This window comes from Stenella coeruleoalba, assembly GCF_951394435.1.
Source record: "Stenella coeruleoalba genome assembly, chromosome: 19".
Taxonomy (NCBI): Eukaryota; Metazoa; Chordata; class Mammalia; order Artiodactyla; family Delphinidae; genus Stenella; species Stenella coeruleoalba.
In genome coordinates this window covers 7,693,073-7,710,011 of record NC_137165.1, presented here as the reverse complement: position 1 = coordinate 7,710,011, position 16,939 = coordinate 7,693,073, and the positions used below count along the sequence as shown (strand labels likewise).

Here is a 16,939-nt window from a genome sequence, read left to right as displayed (position 1 = left end):
TGAAGTACCACGTATATACAGTAAAGTGTACTGATCACAAGTGTACATCTGATGAATTATCATACAACATACCCATGTAACTATCACTGAGATTAAGCAATAGAAAGTTCTAGGTCATCTCTACCTCCCCCCACCCCAACCCCGTATCCTTCTCAATCTTTACTGTTTCCCTCCTTTCCAGCAGGAAGTATTATTCTGACTTCTAACACATTGATTAGTTTTGCCTCGTTGGAAACTTTATATAAATGGAGTCACACATTCTTTTTTTTTTTTTTTTTTGGTACACGGGCCTCTCACCGCTGGGGCCCCTCCCGCCGCGGAGCACAGCCGCTCCGCGGCATGTGGGATCTTCCCGGACCGGGGCACGAACCCGCGTCCCCTGCATCGGCAGGCGGACTCCCAACCACTGCACTACCAGGGAAGCCCACACATTCTTTTTTCTTTGACTTCTTTTGTTCAAAATTATATTGGTGAGACGCATATTTGTGGTATGTATCAATGCCTTTTTCATTTTATTCCATTTATCAGAAACAAAAAAACAGGGCTTCCCTGGTGGCGCAGTGGTTGAGAGTCCGCCTGCCGATGCAGGGGACGCGGGTTCGTGCCCCGGTCCGGGAAGATCCCACATGCCGCGGAACGGCTGGGCCCGTGAGCCATGGCCGCTGAGCCTGCGCGTCCGGGGCCTGTGCTCCGCGGCGGGAGGGGCCACAGCGGTGAGAGGCCCGCGTGCCGCAAAAACAAACAAACAAACAAAACACACAAACCAACCCAAAATAACTCAGACACATAAAGTTTGTTACCGAGTCTAAGCTTGTACTGCTGACGGCATGACAGGCCAATAGATCAAGAGACCATAGTGTTGGCGCAAGGAATAGCGACTTTATTTGTTAAGCCAGCAGGCCGAGAAGATGGTGGGTTCGTGCCGCAAAGAACCATCTACCCAAGGTAGAAATCAAGCTTTCCTTATACTAAAAGGGGAGGGGGTGTGGCTGGTCCTTGTACACTTCTCAGGGCAGGAATCCTTTGTTCTTGCAGCTGCCCAGGTAGGTCTGGTCACAATGTTCCTATAAACCTCCAACAAGAGAATTGTTATTTTCTGTTCTGCAACTTTTTATCTCTACATGAATGGAAAATTGTTATACCTTTAAAGGTCAGCGCCTTGAAAATGGGCTATATTTCAGGCTCTAGGCAATATTCTTTTACAAAAGGTGCAGAGCCAGCATGACTGAGATAGGCAACAGAGCACAAGGGTTACAGCTGAAGAAATAGATCCAACATGGGGTCATGTTTGTTCTCTGTTACAGGTTCTCTGCACGGCAAGTTTAATTGTACATATCAGAGAGAGAGAGAAAGAGAGATTGTTGTCTATTGACTGTTGACCATTGTCAATAAAAAAGCAAAAGCAGGCATTTGGAAAAGAAATCATGATGGGTAGGGTGGGGAGAACCACCTTATGTGCGAGGGGTTCACAGATGGGCTGGATTTGATCTCAGAGGCTGACCTGGAGAAGTTTGGCTTGATCGTCAGGGGAAGCACTTTGAGTCGTTAGTGATTTCCGGATTCTTGAGTTATTTGTGGATTCTCCAAAAATCCACACACGTTTTGTGGTGAAGACACGTGACGGACTGTCTTTGGGAAACGTCTGCTGGTGTCCTTTTGCACCCTGATGGGGTGCTCCACTTGCCTCATCAAAACCTCCCACATTGTAGGAATAGATTACATTTTGCTTATTTGTTCCATTGTGGTTGGATATTGGGGTTGTTTCCGTTTGGGGCTATTACTAGTAGTACGGCTATGACCATTTTTGTTCATGCCTTTCTGTTGTACGTACGTCTGCATTTCTGTTGGCTGTTTACCTGGGAGTGAAATTGTTGGGGTGTTTGTGTGTTTCTTCGTCAGCTACTTATTCCTTTACACTTTAAGTTACTGTTCTATCAAAGTAGCTACCACAGTTCCTGGTGTGTCCCAGGCTCTTGTTACATATTTGAGAGGGAATAAATATGATGATAGAATTTTTTTTTTATAAATTTATTTATTTTTGGCTGCGTTGGATCTTCATTGCTACCGGCGGGCTTTCTCTAGTTGCGGCGAGCGAGGGCTACTTTTCGTTGCGGTGCGCGGGCTTCTCACTGCGGTGGCTTCTCTTGTTGCGGAGCACGGGCTCTAGTCACGTGGGCTTCAGTAGTTGTGGCATGCAGGCTCTAGAGCACAGGCTCAGTAGTTGTGGCGCCCAGGCTTAGTTGCTCCACGGCATGTGAGATCTTCCCAGACCAGGGCTTGAACCCGTGTTCCCTGCATTGGCAGGCAGATTCTTAACCACTGCGCCACCAGGGAACTCCCCTGATGATAGAATTTTAAAGCGGCAGGTGGTTTTAGATTGTCATGGACTCCAACCCTCTGGTTATTATGGTTTATGTATCAAATTTTGGTGAATTATTCCTCCATGTTCAGCATCTTGGCTCCCAGTATCTCACTATTAGACAGAAGGCTGATTGCACCACTGCCCCCTGCAAATCACAGCGGTCTGATTTCCTTAGGATCCGCTCTGTGTTGGCGTAATATTTCACGCATTATATTCTGACTCACCCTGTCTGGGCGTTTCTTTTCCCTTCACATTTTTATGACTGCACATTTAGGGTAGTGTCTGGTGAACAAAAAAAGGCATTCCTTTCCCAGCTTGTCCATCCCCCATCAGCGTGAGCCACTGACAGGCTCATAAATTCATCCCAGTTCTGTCCAGAGGCATAGGACCTTGGGCCATTTCTCAGTTCTCCCAAGAAGAAATGTGTTTCACACCCCTTAAGGAGGCAACTTCAAAAGATGGCCAACTTTTCAGCAGGGTACTCAGACAGGCGTCAGGCATAGCTCCAGAAAACTCCCCAGAGAGACAGAGAGGGCTGGGATGGGAGGAGAAGTAATATTGCAGAATAACTGTCCTCCGGACCCTTGCAGGCATGTTACTTATCTCACCTACTCATTCAGAACTCTGGGAGAGGTGAAATGATAGCCCTTTTACCAAGGAGAAAGCTGAGCCCCGGACGTAACGACGTAACCAGTCACAAGCTCACCTGGGAAGTAACCGGGCTGCACATAGACCTGCTCCCTCTGGCTGCCAGAGTCCTGGCTCTGTGGCTCTTAGCTTTTGCACAGCAAAGGAAACCATAAACAAGACCAAACGACAACCCTCAGAATGGGAGAAAGTATTTGCAAATGAAGCAACTGACAAAGGATTAATCTCCAAAATATACAAGCAGCTCATGCAGCTCAATAACAGAAAAACAAACAACCCAATCCAAAAATCGGCAGAAGACCTAAATAGACGTTTCTCCAAAGAAGATATACAGACTGCCAACAAACACGTGAAAGAATGCTCAACATCATTAGTCATTAGAGAAATGCAAATCAAAACAATGAGGTATCATCTCACACCAGTCAGAATGGCCATCATCAAAAAATCTAGAAACAATAAATGCTGGAGAGGGTGTGGAGAAAAGGGAACCCTCTTGCACTGCTGGTGGGAATGTGAATTGATACAGCCAATATGGAGAACAGTATGGAGGTTCCTTAAAAAACTACAAATAGAACTACCATACGACCCAGGAATCCCACTACTGGGCATATACCCTGAGAAAACCATAATTCAAAGAGTCATGTACCAAAATGTTCATTGCAGCTCTATTTACAATAGCCAGGAGATGGAAACAACCTAAGTGTCCATCGTCGGATGAATGGATAAAGAAGATGTGGCACATATATACAATGGAATATTACTCAGCCATAAAAAGAAACGAAATTGAGTTATTTGTAGTGAGGTGGATGGACCTAGAGTCTGTCATACAGAGTGAAGTAAGTCAGAAAGAGAAAGACAAACACCGTATGCTAACACATATATATGGAATCTAAGAAAAAAAATGTCATGAAGAACCTAGGGGTAAGACGGGAATAAAGACACTGACCTACTAGAGAATGGACTTGAGGACACAGGGAGGGGGAAGGGTAAGCTGGGACAAAGTGAGAGAGTGGCATGGACATATATACACTACCAAACGTAAAACAGATAGCTAGTGGGAAGCAGCCGCATAGCACAGGGAGATCAGCTCGGTGCTTTGTGAGCACCTAGAGGGGTGGGATAGGGAGGACAGGAGGGAGACGCAAGAGGGAGGAGATATGGGAACATATGTATATGTATAACTGATTCACTTTGTTATAAAGCAGAAACTAACACACCGTTGTAAAGCAATTATACTCCAATAAAGATGTTAAAAAAAAATTCCAAATTCAAGGCTATTCCTTTTGGACACTGCCAGAGCCTCCCTTCCAAAGGGAGCATTCCCTCTTGGAGTCTGAATATAATGGTGATAGATTTGAAACCTGTTTGAGAAGCTCTGAGATGGTTGAAAATCCAGCTTTATTTTGCTGTTAATACTAAGCCCGGGGCAAGATCAAAATCCAGCACATAGGCTTTCAACAATGATTGGTACTAACTCCTCTCCCCACGAGTATGTGGGAGACTTTTTTTTACTGTCAAAATGAGTAGAGGGCATGATTGGCATTTAGTCCCCAGGGGGCAGGGATGCTAAATGTCTTGCAATGCCCAGGGATGGTACCATGTGGTACAGACCTGTCCTTCCCAAAGCCAGCAGTCCCCTGTAGAGAAACACTGATAGCTTGGCACCTTCATCCTTCTGGTAGCTCTGGTTATGGGGACCTCATAATAACGAAGGCATTTTAAAACAAAAATCAACAGATCCAAGTTTTGTGGGGTATGCAACTTAAGTAATTGGGGATGGGTATTGGGAGAGGCTCTATAAGAAAAAGGACAAAGAAATACCTTACTTTTTCAATTGTTATAAAAACATGACCATGTGAAAAAATTGCTGAAGGCCTTTGCAGAGGAGGAGCCCTGAGACTAAAGCGTTTCGGTGTCAGTGCTCCTGATGGTAAATTTCCTCTATGGCTTTATTGAGCCTCAAAGGTTTTGTTTTTCTTTTTCAGTGCTTTCCAAATAGTATGTTGTTTCAGTTTTGATTTCCTCTTTGATCTAAAGGTTATCTGGGTGTCAAGTATTTAAGAGGTTTTGGTCACCCTTTTATTCTTTATGTCTAATTTTATGACTTGTGATCCAAAAATGTGGTTTTCAAAAACGATTCCCTTTTTGTGATCAAGTAACTGCGTGATGGTTATTTTGTCAGTGTTCCGTGTATACACAAAATAATGTACATTGTCTTCTGAGGAATGTGAGCTTTATTAAATTAGGTGGGTTGATTGTTGCATTCCATTTCCCTATGTCTTTTTGTTTTTTAATTGATGTACAGTTGATTTATAATGTTGTGTTAGTTTCTGGTGTACAGCAGAGTGATTCAGTTTTAAATATACGTATATATATGTTCTTTTTTATATTCTTTTCCATTATTGAATATAGAATAAGATACTGAATATAGTTCCCTGTGCTATAAAGTAGGACCTTGTTGTTTATTTTATATATAGTAGTTTGTATCTGCTAATCCCAAACTCCGAATTTATCCCTCCCCCACCCCCTTTCCCCTTTGGTAATCATAAGTTTGCATTCTCTGTCTGTGAGTCTGTTTCTGTTTTGTAAATAAGTTCACTTGTGTCATATTTTAGATTTGACATATAAGTGATATCATATGCTAGTTGTCTTTGTCTGACTTACTTCACTTAGTATGATAATCTCTAGGTGCATCCATGTTGCTGCCAATGGCATTATTTCATTCTTTTTTATGACTGAGTGGTATTCTATTGTATATATGTACCACATCTTGTTTACGCATTCATCTGTCGATGGACATTTAGGTTGTTTCCATGTCTTGACTATTGTAAATAGTGCTGCAGTGCACATAAGGATGCATGTATCTTTTCAAATTAGCTTTTACTCAGGGTATATGCCCAGGAGTGGAATTGCTGGGTCATATGGTAGTTCTGTTTTTAGTTTTTAAAGGAACCTCCATACTGTTCTCCGTAGTGGCTGCACCAATTTACATTCCCACCAACAGTGAAGGAGGGTTCCGTTTTCTCCACACCCTCTCCAGCATTTATTAAGTTTTTAACGATGGCCATTCTCACCAGCATGAGGTGATAGCTCATTGTAGTTTTGATTTGCATTTCTCTGATAATTAGCGATGTTGAGCATCTTTTTTTTTTTTTTTTTTTTTTTGCGGTACGCGGGCCTCTCACTGTTTCTCTCCCCCACTGTGGAGCACAGGCTCCTGACGCGCAGGCTCAGCGGCCATGGCTCATGGGCCCAGCCGCTCCGTGGCATGTGGGATCTTCCCAGACTGGGGCACGAACCCGTGTCCCCTGCATCGGCAGGCAGACTCTCAACCACTGCACCACCAGGGAAGCCCTGCTTAATGCTTTTAATCATAAATTCTACTTTGTTTGAGATGAATAATTCCACCCCTTCTTTCTTTCTTCTTGCTTGCATTTGCCTGGTGTCATTTTGCCCTTCTCTTTTACTTTATAAACCTCTCTTTTTGAGTTAGTTTTAAGTGGTTTCTGAGAAATAGTATGTTGCTGTGTTTTGTTTTGTTTTTTAAATGTAAAAAATTCAAAGCCTGTCTAACAAGGGAAACTTCAGTCCATTCATGCTTAAAATCAACTACCAAACTTGATTTCATGTCATTTTATATTTTTTTGTACATTTTCTCATAGAGAGTTATTTTTATTTAAGTAAAGTTGATTTACGGTATCGTGTTAGTTTCAGGTATACACAGCACAGTGATTCAGTTATATATATATGTTCTTTTTTTAAAAAATAAATTTATTTATTTATTTTTGGTTGCTTTGGGTCTTCGTTGCTGCGGGTGGGTTTTCTCTAGTTGTGGCGAGCGGGGGCTACTCTTCGTTGCAGTGCGTGGGCTTCTCTTGTTGCAGAACACGAGCTCTAGGCACGGGGGCTTCAGTAGTTGTGGCACATGGGCTCAGTAGTTGTGGCTCTTGGGCTGTAGAGCCCAGGCTCAGTAGTTGTGATGCACGGGCTTAGCTGCTCTGCGGCATATGGGATCTTCCTGGACCAGGGCTCGAACCTGTGTCCCCTACATTGGCAGGCGGATTCTTAACCGCTGCGCCACCAGGTAAGTCCTATATATATATACATATATATATATATATATATATATATATGTGTATATATATATATATATATTCTTCTTTGGATTCTTTTCCCTTATAGGTTATTACAAAATATTGATATAGCTCCCTGTGCTATACAGTAGGGCCTTGTTGGTTATCTATTTGATATATAGTAGTGTATATACATTCATTTCATTAAAAAAATATTTCTATCACCGATTCTTTTTTCTTATTTTTACTGATTTGATCATGTTGCTGTGTGTTCCCTTTTTTCCCCTGGTTCAGTGGGAAGTGCTATTCTTTCCCGTCTTGTTAATTCTTACCTCATGCTTCCCTATATTTAAAATCAAAGGCATTTTCCAGTTATCATATGGATACGAGAAGCCTGCTGTTTCCTGCGAGTCATTCTGTTTCATCACTGCCTTTTCTCTTTTCGCTGATGAGACCTGTTAATGCTTCCGTGTCATTCCCCCCAGATGAGAGCTTTGAGACGCTTTCCCAGGCTCTCTCTGGTCTGTTTCAACAGCACCCCCTCGTCAGTCCCCAGTTCTTAGATTTTGCTGAGATGGTTTCCAACTCTGTTCCAGACTGTAATCAGAATTACTCTTGCTGTCCCTTTCCTGTCCCAAACACACCAGCTTAACTTCATGTAACACATCCTAAGACCACCTGTCCCCTGTGAGGATGGATGGTACACGATTGCACTGGGCACCGCTGTCTGTCTTCTTTTCATCACCTTCTATCTTCAGGTCTCGGTGCTGATTTTTAGTGTTTGGTCAGAATTCTTTTCAGGTATGCATAACATGCTCTTCCTCTGCAGAGCCAGAAATATTTTCTTTTCCCGGGGAGTGAATGGCAGATTGACTGGTGAAGGGCTCTTGGGTTGCAGTCCTTTTCTTTCGGGCATCTGTGGATGTTTTCCCACGGCCTACGAGGCCCCAGGGTTGCAGGTGAGAAGTTCTTCTTTTTCACATGAGAGTCACTTGTTCTTTCTGGCTGGAAGCTTTTAAAATTCTGTCTTTGACCTTGGAGTTTAGAAATTCTCCCAGAATATCCCTGGGTCTGTGTTTTTTCCTCAAACCTGCCTGGGACTTGTGGAGGCCTCTCCTTCTACAGATGCAGACTTTTCTTTAGGGAAATGCTGTTTTTGTTTAATTATTGTCTTGCCTGCTTTTCAGATCCCTATTATTTGCCTCTTGGGTCTCCTAGATCTGTCCTCCAAGTCTCTTAGCTTTTCCCTGTGATTTTCTATCGCTTTGTCATTTTGCTCTATGGCATGAAACATTGCTTTCACAATTATAAAATTTGTGAAATTTACCAAATGTCATAAATTTCAAGATCGCTTCAGGCCACTAATATGAGTCTTAACAGTGACCCTGCCTGCCTTCAGTTCATTTACTGAATTTTAAAACCTGGAAGTCACATTCTTCAGTCTCCTGTTGTTCTGCACTTGAATCTCCTTGACAGTTTTATTTTGTCTCTTTTTCTTTAACGGCTCAAAAGGGCCTGTTCTGATGGTTCCGTTCATTCTTTTTTTTTTTTTAAACAGAGAACAGGAGTATTTATTTTTAAATTTATTTATTAATTTATTCATTTTTGCTGTGTTGGGTCTTCGTTTCTGTGCGAGGGCTTTCTCTAGTTGTGGCAAGTGGGAGCCACTCTTCATCGCAGTGCATGGGCCTCTCACTATCGCAGCCTCTCTTGTTGCGGAGCACAGGCTCCAGACGCGCAGGCTCAGTAGTTGTGGCTCACGGGCCTAGTTGCTCTGCGGCATGTGGGATCCTCCCAGACCAGGGCTCGAACCCACGTCCCCTGCATTAGCAGGCAGATTGTCAACCACTGAGCCACCAGGGAAGCCCCTGGTTCTGTTTATTCTTATTCTCTGACTGCCAGACCCCCTTAGGTGTGTTTTTATTTTTCTGTTTCTGCCTGTCGGGGCTTCCTTCCACCCTCTCCTGAGTGGCCGTGGTTCTTGGAATGATGGACGGGGCAGTGGCCTTGGCTCCTGAGACAACCTTTCCCCTCGCCAGCCTTGTCCTGCCAGCTCAGTCACAGAAGTGGACAAGGCTCAGCTGTTGTGTGCAGCTTCTCCTCACTTTCTGGGGGACCCGAGAAAAGTTTAGGGGTCAAGCTTGCCCCAGGTTGCACTGTGCAACCAGAGACAGAGATGTCTGCAAATACAGGTTGGGGCTTAGAAAATGAAGGCCCCTAGTTAGGGCCCTTTTCTCCCTTGGTTACAGCCCTGGAGGCCTCTTTGCTGCTTCCCTGACCTGCTGAGCTTGCCTGTGCCTCAGGGCCTTTGCACTTGCTGCTCCCTCTGCCTGGAACCTGTTATCCCCAGATCTCCACGCAGCTTCCTCCCTTCTCTCAGGTCTCTCCTCACTGAGGACCCTCTATTTCCCCCTTACCCTGTCTTCTTCTTCATCCTAGCTCTTATCTCTACATCCCATGGGATGTATTTTTGCTTTTTTGTCAAGCCCAATAAGGAATAGGCATGTTGTACTTTATCCCTAGCTGTATCCCCAGCACTGCAAACAGTCCTTGGCACCCAGTAGGCTCTCATTAAATATTTATTGAGTGCATAAGTCGGGGACACCCTTGACGGGACGAGGAAAAGTCTTGTCCTGTTGCAGGTGGGCTGAGGATGGTGAGAAGAGCCCCCACCCCCTGCTCACAGCACACATAGTGAGGCCGGGTCGGTGACCGATTTCATTAGCCCAGGAGAAAAAGTCACAGAGGAGCAGATGTGGCATTTCCCAGCGCAGCGTCCACCGGCTCCAGGGCCCCTGTGTGGTGGGGTCTGGCTCCCAGGCTGCCCCGGAGCCATCTGTGTGAGCAGGGCTCTGGGGGACCCGGGAAGCTCCTGTGTATGCCCTGGGCCTTATACAACCTCAGGAAGCACTTAACCATTCATGTCCCCAATGTGGCTTCAGCTTCTAGGCCCTTCCTGGTTCTCAAGCCAGACTCGGGGTGAGCAAGGCCACGGATTCCATGGTGGGAAAGGAAGCATAGCTCAGGGGTCTCTGAACTCCACCTCTCCCTCTAGCTCCCAGCATCCCTGGAGGTCTGGCTCCCCAGGGGAAGGGCTTACCATCCCCCCCACCCCCCCCCCCAGAAGCAAGGTACTCGGTGAACAGTAAGTGCTGCGTCTGCTTGGGTGCTTTCCCATTCATTTCTCCTCGTAGCCAAAGCGCTCGCTCCCTCTCAGATCCAACAAACAGCATGAAATAAAATCATGATGGCCAAGGTGCTTTCTCACTGCATCTCGCGCAAGAGGAGCTGGGCGCTGCTGGGCACCTGTGTTTCCCGTGACATGAGCTGCCGCCCGGTGCTGGGTGCCCGGGGAGAAGGATGGAGAGCGGGTTAAGGCCGTGGCCAAGCCACCTGCCAGCTGCCCGGGCTGCAGGCTGGGCCTCCCGTTCTGAAAGGCTGAACGTCACCGCTTTGTGACTCCTAACACAAAGCTGCTCTTTTTCTGCCCTTCCCAGGGCTGTGGACCAGGAACAAAACCTTCCCACGTGTCTCAGCCCCCAGAACGTTTTTTTTTTTTTTTTCTTTTCCTTCCAAGGTGTGGGAATTTAATGATGGAGCAACGACGTCAGTTGGGACTGGAATTACAAAGTGTTTGGGGTGAGATTGTGTCTGTGGATGGCTAATCTGAAGAAGTACTTTAAAGAAAAAGAAAAATACCGAAGATTATCTGTGAAAAACCTGAAAGGCAAGATCCTCGGAACCTCAGAGATGCTATCAGATGCCTCGTGGAGCTGATGGGCCTTCCACGCCCTCGCCTCCTTGGCACCTCTACTGGCTGACGTCTGTGCGCTTTCCCTGCCGGCGCCTTTGACCTCCTGAGCCCCCCACCTGTGCCTCCGAGGACCCCGGTCCCTCTCCATACAGCTCAGAGGTTGGCTTTGGTGGCTGTGGTCCTGGCTCGTTTTGGAAGCTGACACGTGCTCCGTGATGAGAGTGGAGAGGCTGGTGCCCTTGACCCAGGCTGACTGTCCTTGTGCCACGTGGGCTTCAGCTGAAGATTTCTTTCTCAGTGGTGGCAGGCATTTCATAAATCAAGTGTCTTAATGGTACAATGGCCAATGACTTTTTAACTTTTTTTTTTTCTTTTTAATTGTGTCAAAATACACATAACAGAGAATTCCCTGCCGGTCCAGCGGTTAGCACTCTGCTCTTTCATTGCCGAGGTTCCCGGGTTCAATCCCTGGTCGGGGAACTAAGATCCCACAAGCCAGGGGAGAAAAAAAAACACCCCAAAACACATACCAGACTTTGTTTGCCATCTTAACCATCTTTAAGTGTACAGTTCAGTTGTATGAAGTACATTCACGTTGTCGTGTGGCCTGTAACCACCACCATCCCTGTAACTCTTTTCATCTGTAAATCTGGAACGCTATACCTGTTAAACACCAACTCCCTATTCCCTCCTTCCCCAGCCACCTTTATACTTTCTGTCTCTCTGATTTTAGCTGCTCAGAATACTTCACGGAGTGGAATCATATAGTATGTGTCTTTTTGGTGACTGACTATTTGGGGTCCCTTGAGATTCCATATGAATTTTAGGATGGGTTTTTCTGTTTCTGTTCAAAACCTCACGGCGATTTTCATAGGGATTGCGTCGAATCCATAGATCGCTTTGGGTAATATTGGCATTTTAACAATATTAAATCTTCCGATCCAGGAACACAGGATGTGCTTCCATTTATTTACGTCATCTTTCGCTTCTTTTGGCAATGTTTTCTAGTTTTCAGTGTACAAGTCACCTCCTTGGTTAAGTTAATGCCTAAGTATTTTATTCTTTTTGATGCTATTGTAAATAGAATTTTTGGGGGTAACTGATTGACTGTGTCTTAAAAAAAATACACAACCTGGGTATATGTCTGTTCCCTTTAGAAATGTTGAAATTGAGGAAAGAATTGAGAAGAAAATCAGAAATACACGGCACCCCCATGGTTCCCTCTACACCTTCTCATTTTATTTATTTAAGTATGGAGTATTTATTTCTCCATACTTCTTTGTATGTTTACACATGCACGCGTCATGCATATACACACACATCTACACATATACGTGTGTATATATTTTTGCAAGTTGGATTACTCTGTGTTTTTCTAGACTCTATTTTGCCCTTAGCAATATATATCAAAAACATCTTTCTAACTATATACAGATGTTGCAAAACACACAATGGAGGTATAGCTGGCAGTTCTGAGAGAATTAAACACACAATACTTTTCTTTTTCTCTTCTTTTCTTTTTCTTATTTTGAGCCCAAGGTAGAATATCTGAGACTTGTGCACTGGATAAGTACAAGCACCTAATTTGACCTGAAAAAGCAGGGACTTTTGCTGAGCGTTCTGTTTCACGGCCATATATAAAGATGAATGAAAATGGTGTTAAATCTTAGGCTAGCTGCCTCAGAGACTGAGTATTCTCGGGAGTCTGCACTGCCTGGCACGCAGCTACCTTCGTTGGCACTGGCTTGCCCTGTGGCTTCACATATATAAATGGGTTCCGTGGAACAGTGGGTACAAACAGTGTTGCTCCCGAGGGCAGGAACCATAACGTCTCGTTCACTGCTGTGTCTCCAGCACCCAGGACAGTGCCTGATCCCTCAGAGGTGCATGGTCAGTGCTTGTTAGACAGACTGGCCTTGCAGCTACTCTTAACTGCGGCCGGAGGGATACTAGGGCACTGATGCTCTTGGTGTCTCTTTCAGGAGGCTTGGAGTCCAGGCCTTTGGCACGGGGTGTCCAAGGCCGCAGCATCAGCATGAAGGTGCCCACCCCTTCCCGAGCCAAGCAGGGGACCTTCAAGACCATGCCCCTCCGGTGGTCTTTTGGCTCCAGGGAGAAACCCCTGGGTGCCTCCGTCGAGCTGGTAGAGTACTTGGAGTCCAGACGGAGACCTCGGTCCACGAGCCAGTCCATCGTGCCGCTGCTGACGGGCACTGCTGGTGGGGATGAGAAGTCAGACGCCACCCTCTCCGCTAAGGGTGAAGATAGTGGGCGAGCCGGCGACAGAGTGCTGGCCGAAGCGCCCTGCCCCTCGGGCCACCCCGGCCGCTGCACGGTCCCTGGCAACTCAGATGGCCCGAATGCAGCAAGCAACCTCAAGGAAAACGCAAGTCAGGATATCAGGCTGCCCAGACAGTGTGACCTGCCCCTCACAGTGATGTCCTCAACAGACGGCGGGAAACGAGCCCGGCCGGAGGGCCAAAGGACCACAAGCTGTAAGGGAAGTGGCCTGGCGGGGAGCAGTGGCCAAACACCCTCCCCCAAGAAGGCTCCCAGCGCTGCGACGTTATCTAGAAACAGTGCAGACAGTTGCCCAAATACCTTTGGCAAGATGAGGGCTAATGTGGAGAGAAGGGACCCCGCAACAGACAGATTCCCACAGGGAACCCTCCCCTTTCTGAGGTCTGTGTTTTGGAAGAGGGAGAGCAGGAAGAGTGACAGGGCAGAGGCGGTGAGTGGCAGGCAGAGCCCAGCTGTGAATGAGCGGGCCCGGGGCTCGTCTCCATCCCTCAGGATTCGAGAGAGCCTGGCCAGGGGCCCCGCCAGCCCCCTGGAGAGGGACGTCCGGTCAGCGCCCAGCTCTCTGCGCCTCCCTCGCAAGGCCGGCAGGCTCCCGAGGGCCACTGCCCTTGGCACATCACAGAGGAGTGTCCCCGGGGAGCAGACTTCTTTCGGCACCTTGCCAAAGGTGAAGTACCACACGCTCTCCTTAGGTCGGAAGAAAACGTTGCCCGAGTCCAGCTTCTGACGGTGTGTGTTCCAGTGACGTGTGGAGCTGGCATCCTCGTTGACTCTGCACTGAGCTGCACCTGTGGGCAGCCTGTGTTGAGAGTGGGATTTGGGGAAGACAGTTGTCTTGTGACCCCTGAAAATAAAAATGTTTTGGTCTCCGCATCTAGATTTCCAACACCTCATTCCAAAAATACCTTGTTGGCTGCCTTTACGCCACCAGGCCACAAGAGGGCTTTAGTGCGTCAGCATAACCATTTCGAGGCAAGAACTGCTGTTTCGTTTAAATTTCAGGGCCTGAGTACTTTTACTAAGGAGTGATTGGATGTGGGCAAAACATAGAGCATAACTCTGTGAGGAAGCCTCGTTAATAAGAATCTTCAGTATCAAATCAAATATTGTTATTGGTTTCTCCTATTTAAACTTTTTTTTTGGGAAATAGCGGACTTAACAGGAACATCTTCTTTTCCTCTTGACGCTTCTGGGGGATAAAGCATTAAGGATGCCAAAAAAAAAAAAAAAAAAAGGGATAGTGACACTAAAGCAGGATTCTAGGATAATGAGGTGGGAGAGAAATGATTCCGATTTTAGGAAAGTATTTAATATATAACAAAATAATTGTATTAAAAGTTTTTCAAGGTATTTAAAAAAGATAACTATTTTGATACTGGGAAAAAAGGAAGTTCTTTTTTAAAAAAAATTAACTATGGGATCTATGTACAATTTTAATAAAAGCTCATCTGTGGAACATGCAAATGACTGTCTGAATTATTCAAGTTGGACAAATGATCTTGTTTTGTTTCTGCTGCATAAACTTAGCTCATTGCTTTTTTTTTTTTTTTACCATTTAACCATTTTTTAACATTGGAGTATAGTTGATTTACAATGTCATGTTAGTTTCAGGTGTACAGCACAATGATTCAGTTATACAGATGGATAGATGATAGATAGATGGATAGATAGATAGGTATATTCTTTTTTAGATTCTTTCCCCTTATAGGTTACTACAAAATACTGAGTGTAGTTCCCGGTATATACGGTAGGTCCTTGTTTGTCATCTAACCTCGTTGCTGTTGATATCAGAAAGCCATCGATTGAGTTGTCTCTGAAAATTTTAAGTACTTTTAATTAAAATGATTTGCTGTTCTCTAAGGAGATAGAAGTCTCCCCAGGTCTCTCTCTGGAGGGCATGTACTTTCAAGGACTAGAGAGTCTGAGCCCGTCTCAACGGACCATCCCTTTGTTACCGACTAGGGTCCTTGGACTCCTTAATCAATAGAAGTTGATGAGAGGCCAGAGGAGGAGTTCAGGCAAGGCTTTATTGGGGCTCGTGCAGCAGCAGGAGGGAGTGAAAACAAGCAACAGGTGCCCTTGCTCGCTCCCTGAGGTGGGGTGAGCTGGTCCCTTAAATGGGGTGAGGGGGGGTTGGACCGGAGCGACGGCTCAGGTGGTCTGCCCACCTGCTTGGTGATGCCGTGTGCAGGGATCGTGTGCAGGACCCTGCTTTTCCTCCCCGCCCCTCAGAAGTGGCAGTCGCGTTTTGGCCTTTTTGTATCTTCTTGTTCATAATTTGCCCCAACTGCGCCTGCGTGCAGGTATTTTTAGTCTCTTATAGTTTCTTTGTATTCTGTTGCTAGAGGAGACGTTTGTCCAGGTGCAAGCACTGCAGTAGAGGGTCCCGGGTCCCAGCCTGTCTCAGGTTGACTGTCCCCTGTTGCCTAGAGCTTTGCACACTTTTCAGTAGCTCTTCTAACAAATATCCCCTCACTTCTTACCAAACAGCTGCTAAGGCTGATCCCAGTCCTGGGGCGTGACAGGTGAGGTTACTGGTGAGTCTAGTTCAACAGTCCATTTTCTAGAAATACTTCCTTTCTGATAGGAACCATTTGTTTAAGACACCCGACTCCAAAAATTAAGTTTTTCCTCGTATACACGGCATGACTCATTGGTGTGTCTCTGCTACTGTTCTTTTCTTGAGGAAGAATGAGGTTCCTTTTTATTCCCCATGAAAAAGGCTACGTAATTTTGAGCAACAGTTCCAAGATAGAAGGAACCGAAATGACAGAAGGAGAAAGCAGGGGGACCTGCCACCTGACCCCAGAGGGCAATATGTGTATCAGTAGACCCACGTGCTTGCATTTCAAAAGAAGTCCGTGCTTTCTTCAAGTCTTAACTGATGCTGGGGAAGACGTAGCTGTCCGTGCCCTCTTGGGGGATGGGAGTCTAGGAGTCCTCCTGCTGTATCTGGTTCTTTTTCCTCTGTTGACACTCATTTGTCATCTTTCACTCCCATGCTCTTCCTAAGCCCAGCCTCACTTTCTTTGTCCCCTAAGGCATTGGGTTGTGACTCCGATGTGCATCCCCAGGCTTCTCCCTTTCGAATACCCTTGGATATCATGAGCAGGTCCCAACTGTTAGCAGCTTTCTCTGTAATACACCACAGATTGGAGCATTTGCCCTAGGCTATGAATTTGGAGTAGAAAGAGGCAATTACACATAGACGCTGGTAGTTATATCTGCCATCCCACGTCTTCAACAAGGATGCCTGAAGTTCCTTGGTAACGCTTTCCCTGAGGTTGCTTCCCCGTCTACAGGGACCTGGTAGGGAAGGCTGGGAGAACACAGCATGGGAAAAGATTGGGTTAGATTTCTGCCCAGATTGGGGGCATGGTTCCAACCTTGACCGTGCATCTGAGTGTACGCTGTGGCCATCTGGTCAAGGGATGTTTCAGGAGGCAGCAGGGCAGAAATACTTAGATGCTTTTCTCAAACTACAGAGCTGCTCTTGGACATGTGTAAATTGGAGTTTGAGGCAGGTTGAAAGCCATTGAGTCAGATACAAGCATGGCCAGCGATTGAGTTAGCTCAGCGTGGCAGAAATGGTCTCCCATCCTCCTCTGGAAGCCCAGGTACCCTGCCTGGACCTTTCCCTGCTCCTGAGGTCTGGACCCTGGTCTGGTGGTGATAACTCCCTCCTGACTCCCAGCGTGTCCTCCAGGTCTGGGACTACTTTGCTTTATCCTCCACTCCACTCTCTTCCACTAGCGGAAGGAGGGGTTTACAAGTCCAGAATCTTGGGCTGGGAAGTCATAC

At 46.1% G+C, this 16,939-nt stretch overlaps 1 protein-coding gene across 1 annotated transcript in view; it reads left to right on the top strand.

Annotated features, from left to right (window-relative positions):
• Positions 1-15,386, top strand: part of USP43 (ubiquitin specific peptidase 43) — a 63,030-nt gene extending 47,644 nt beyond the window's left edge. Inside the window, exon 15 of the mRNA XM_079903518.1 lies at positions 12,820-15,386. Within this exon, the coding sequence (XP_079759644.1) occupies positions 12,820-13,865 (1,046 nt within the window). The 3' untranslated portion in view covers positions 13,866-15,386. The remainder of the gene's footprint in view (positions 1-12,819) is intronic.
• The last annotated feature ends 1,553 nt before the right edge of the window (positions 15,387-16,939 follow it).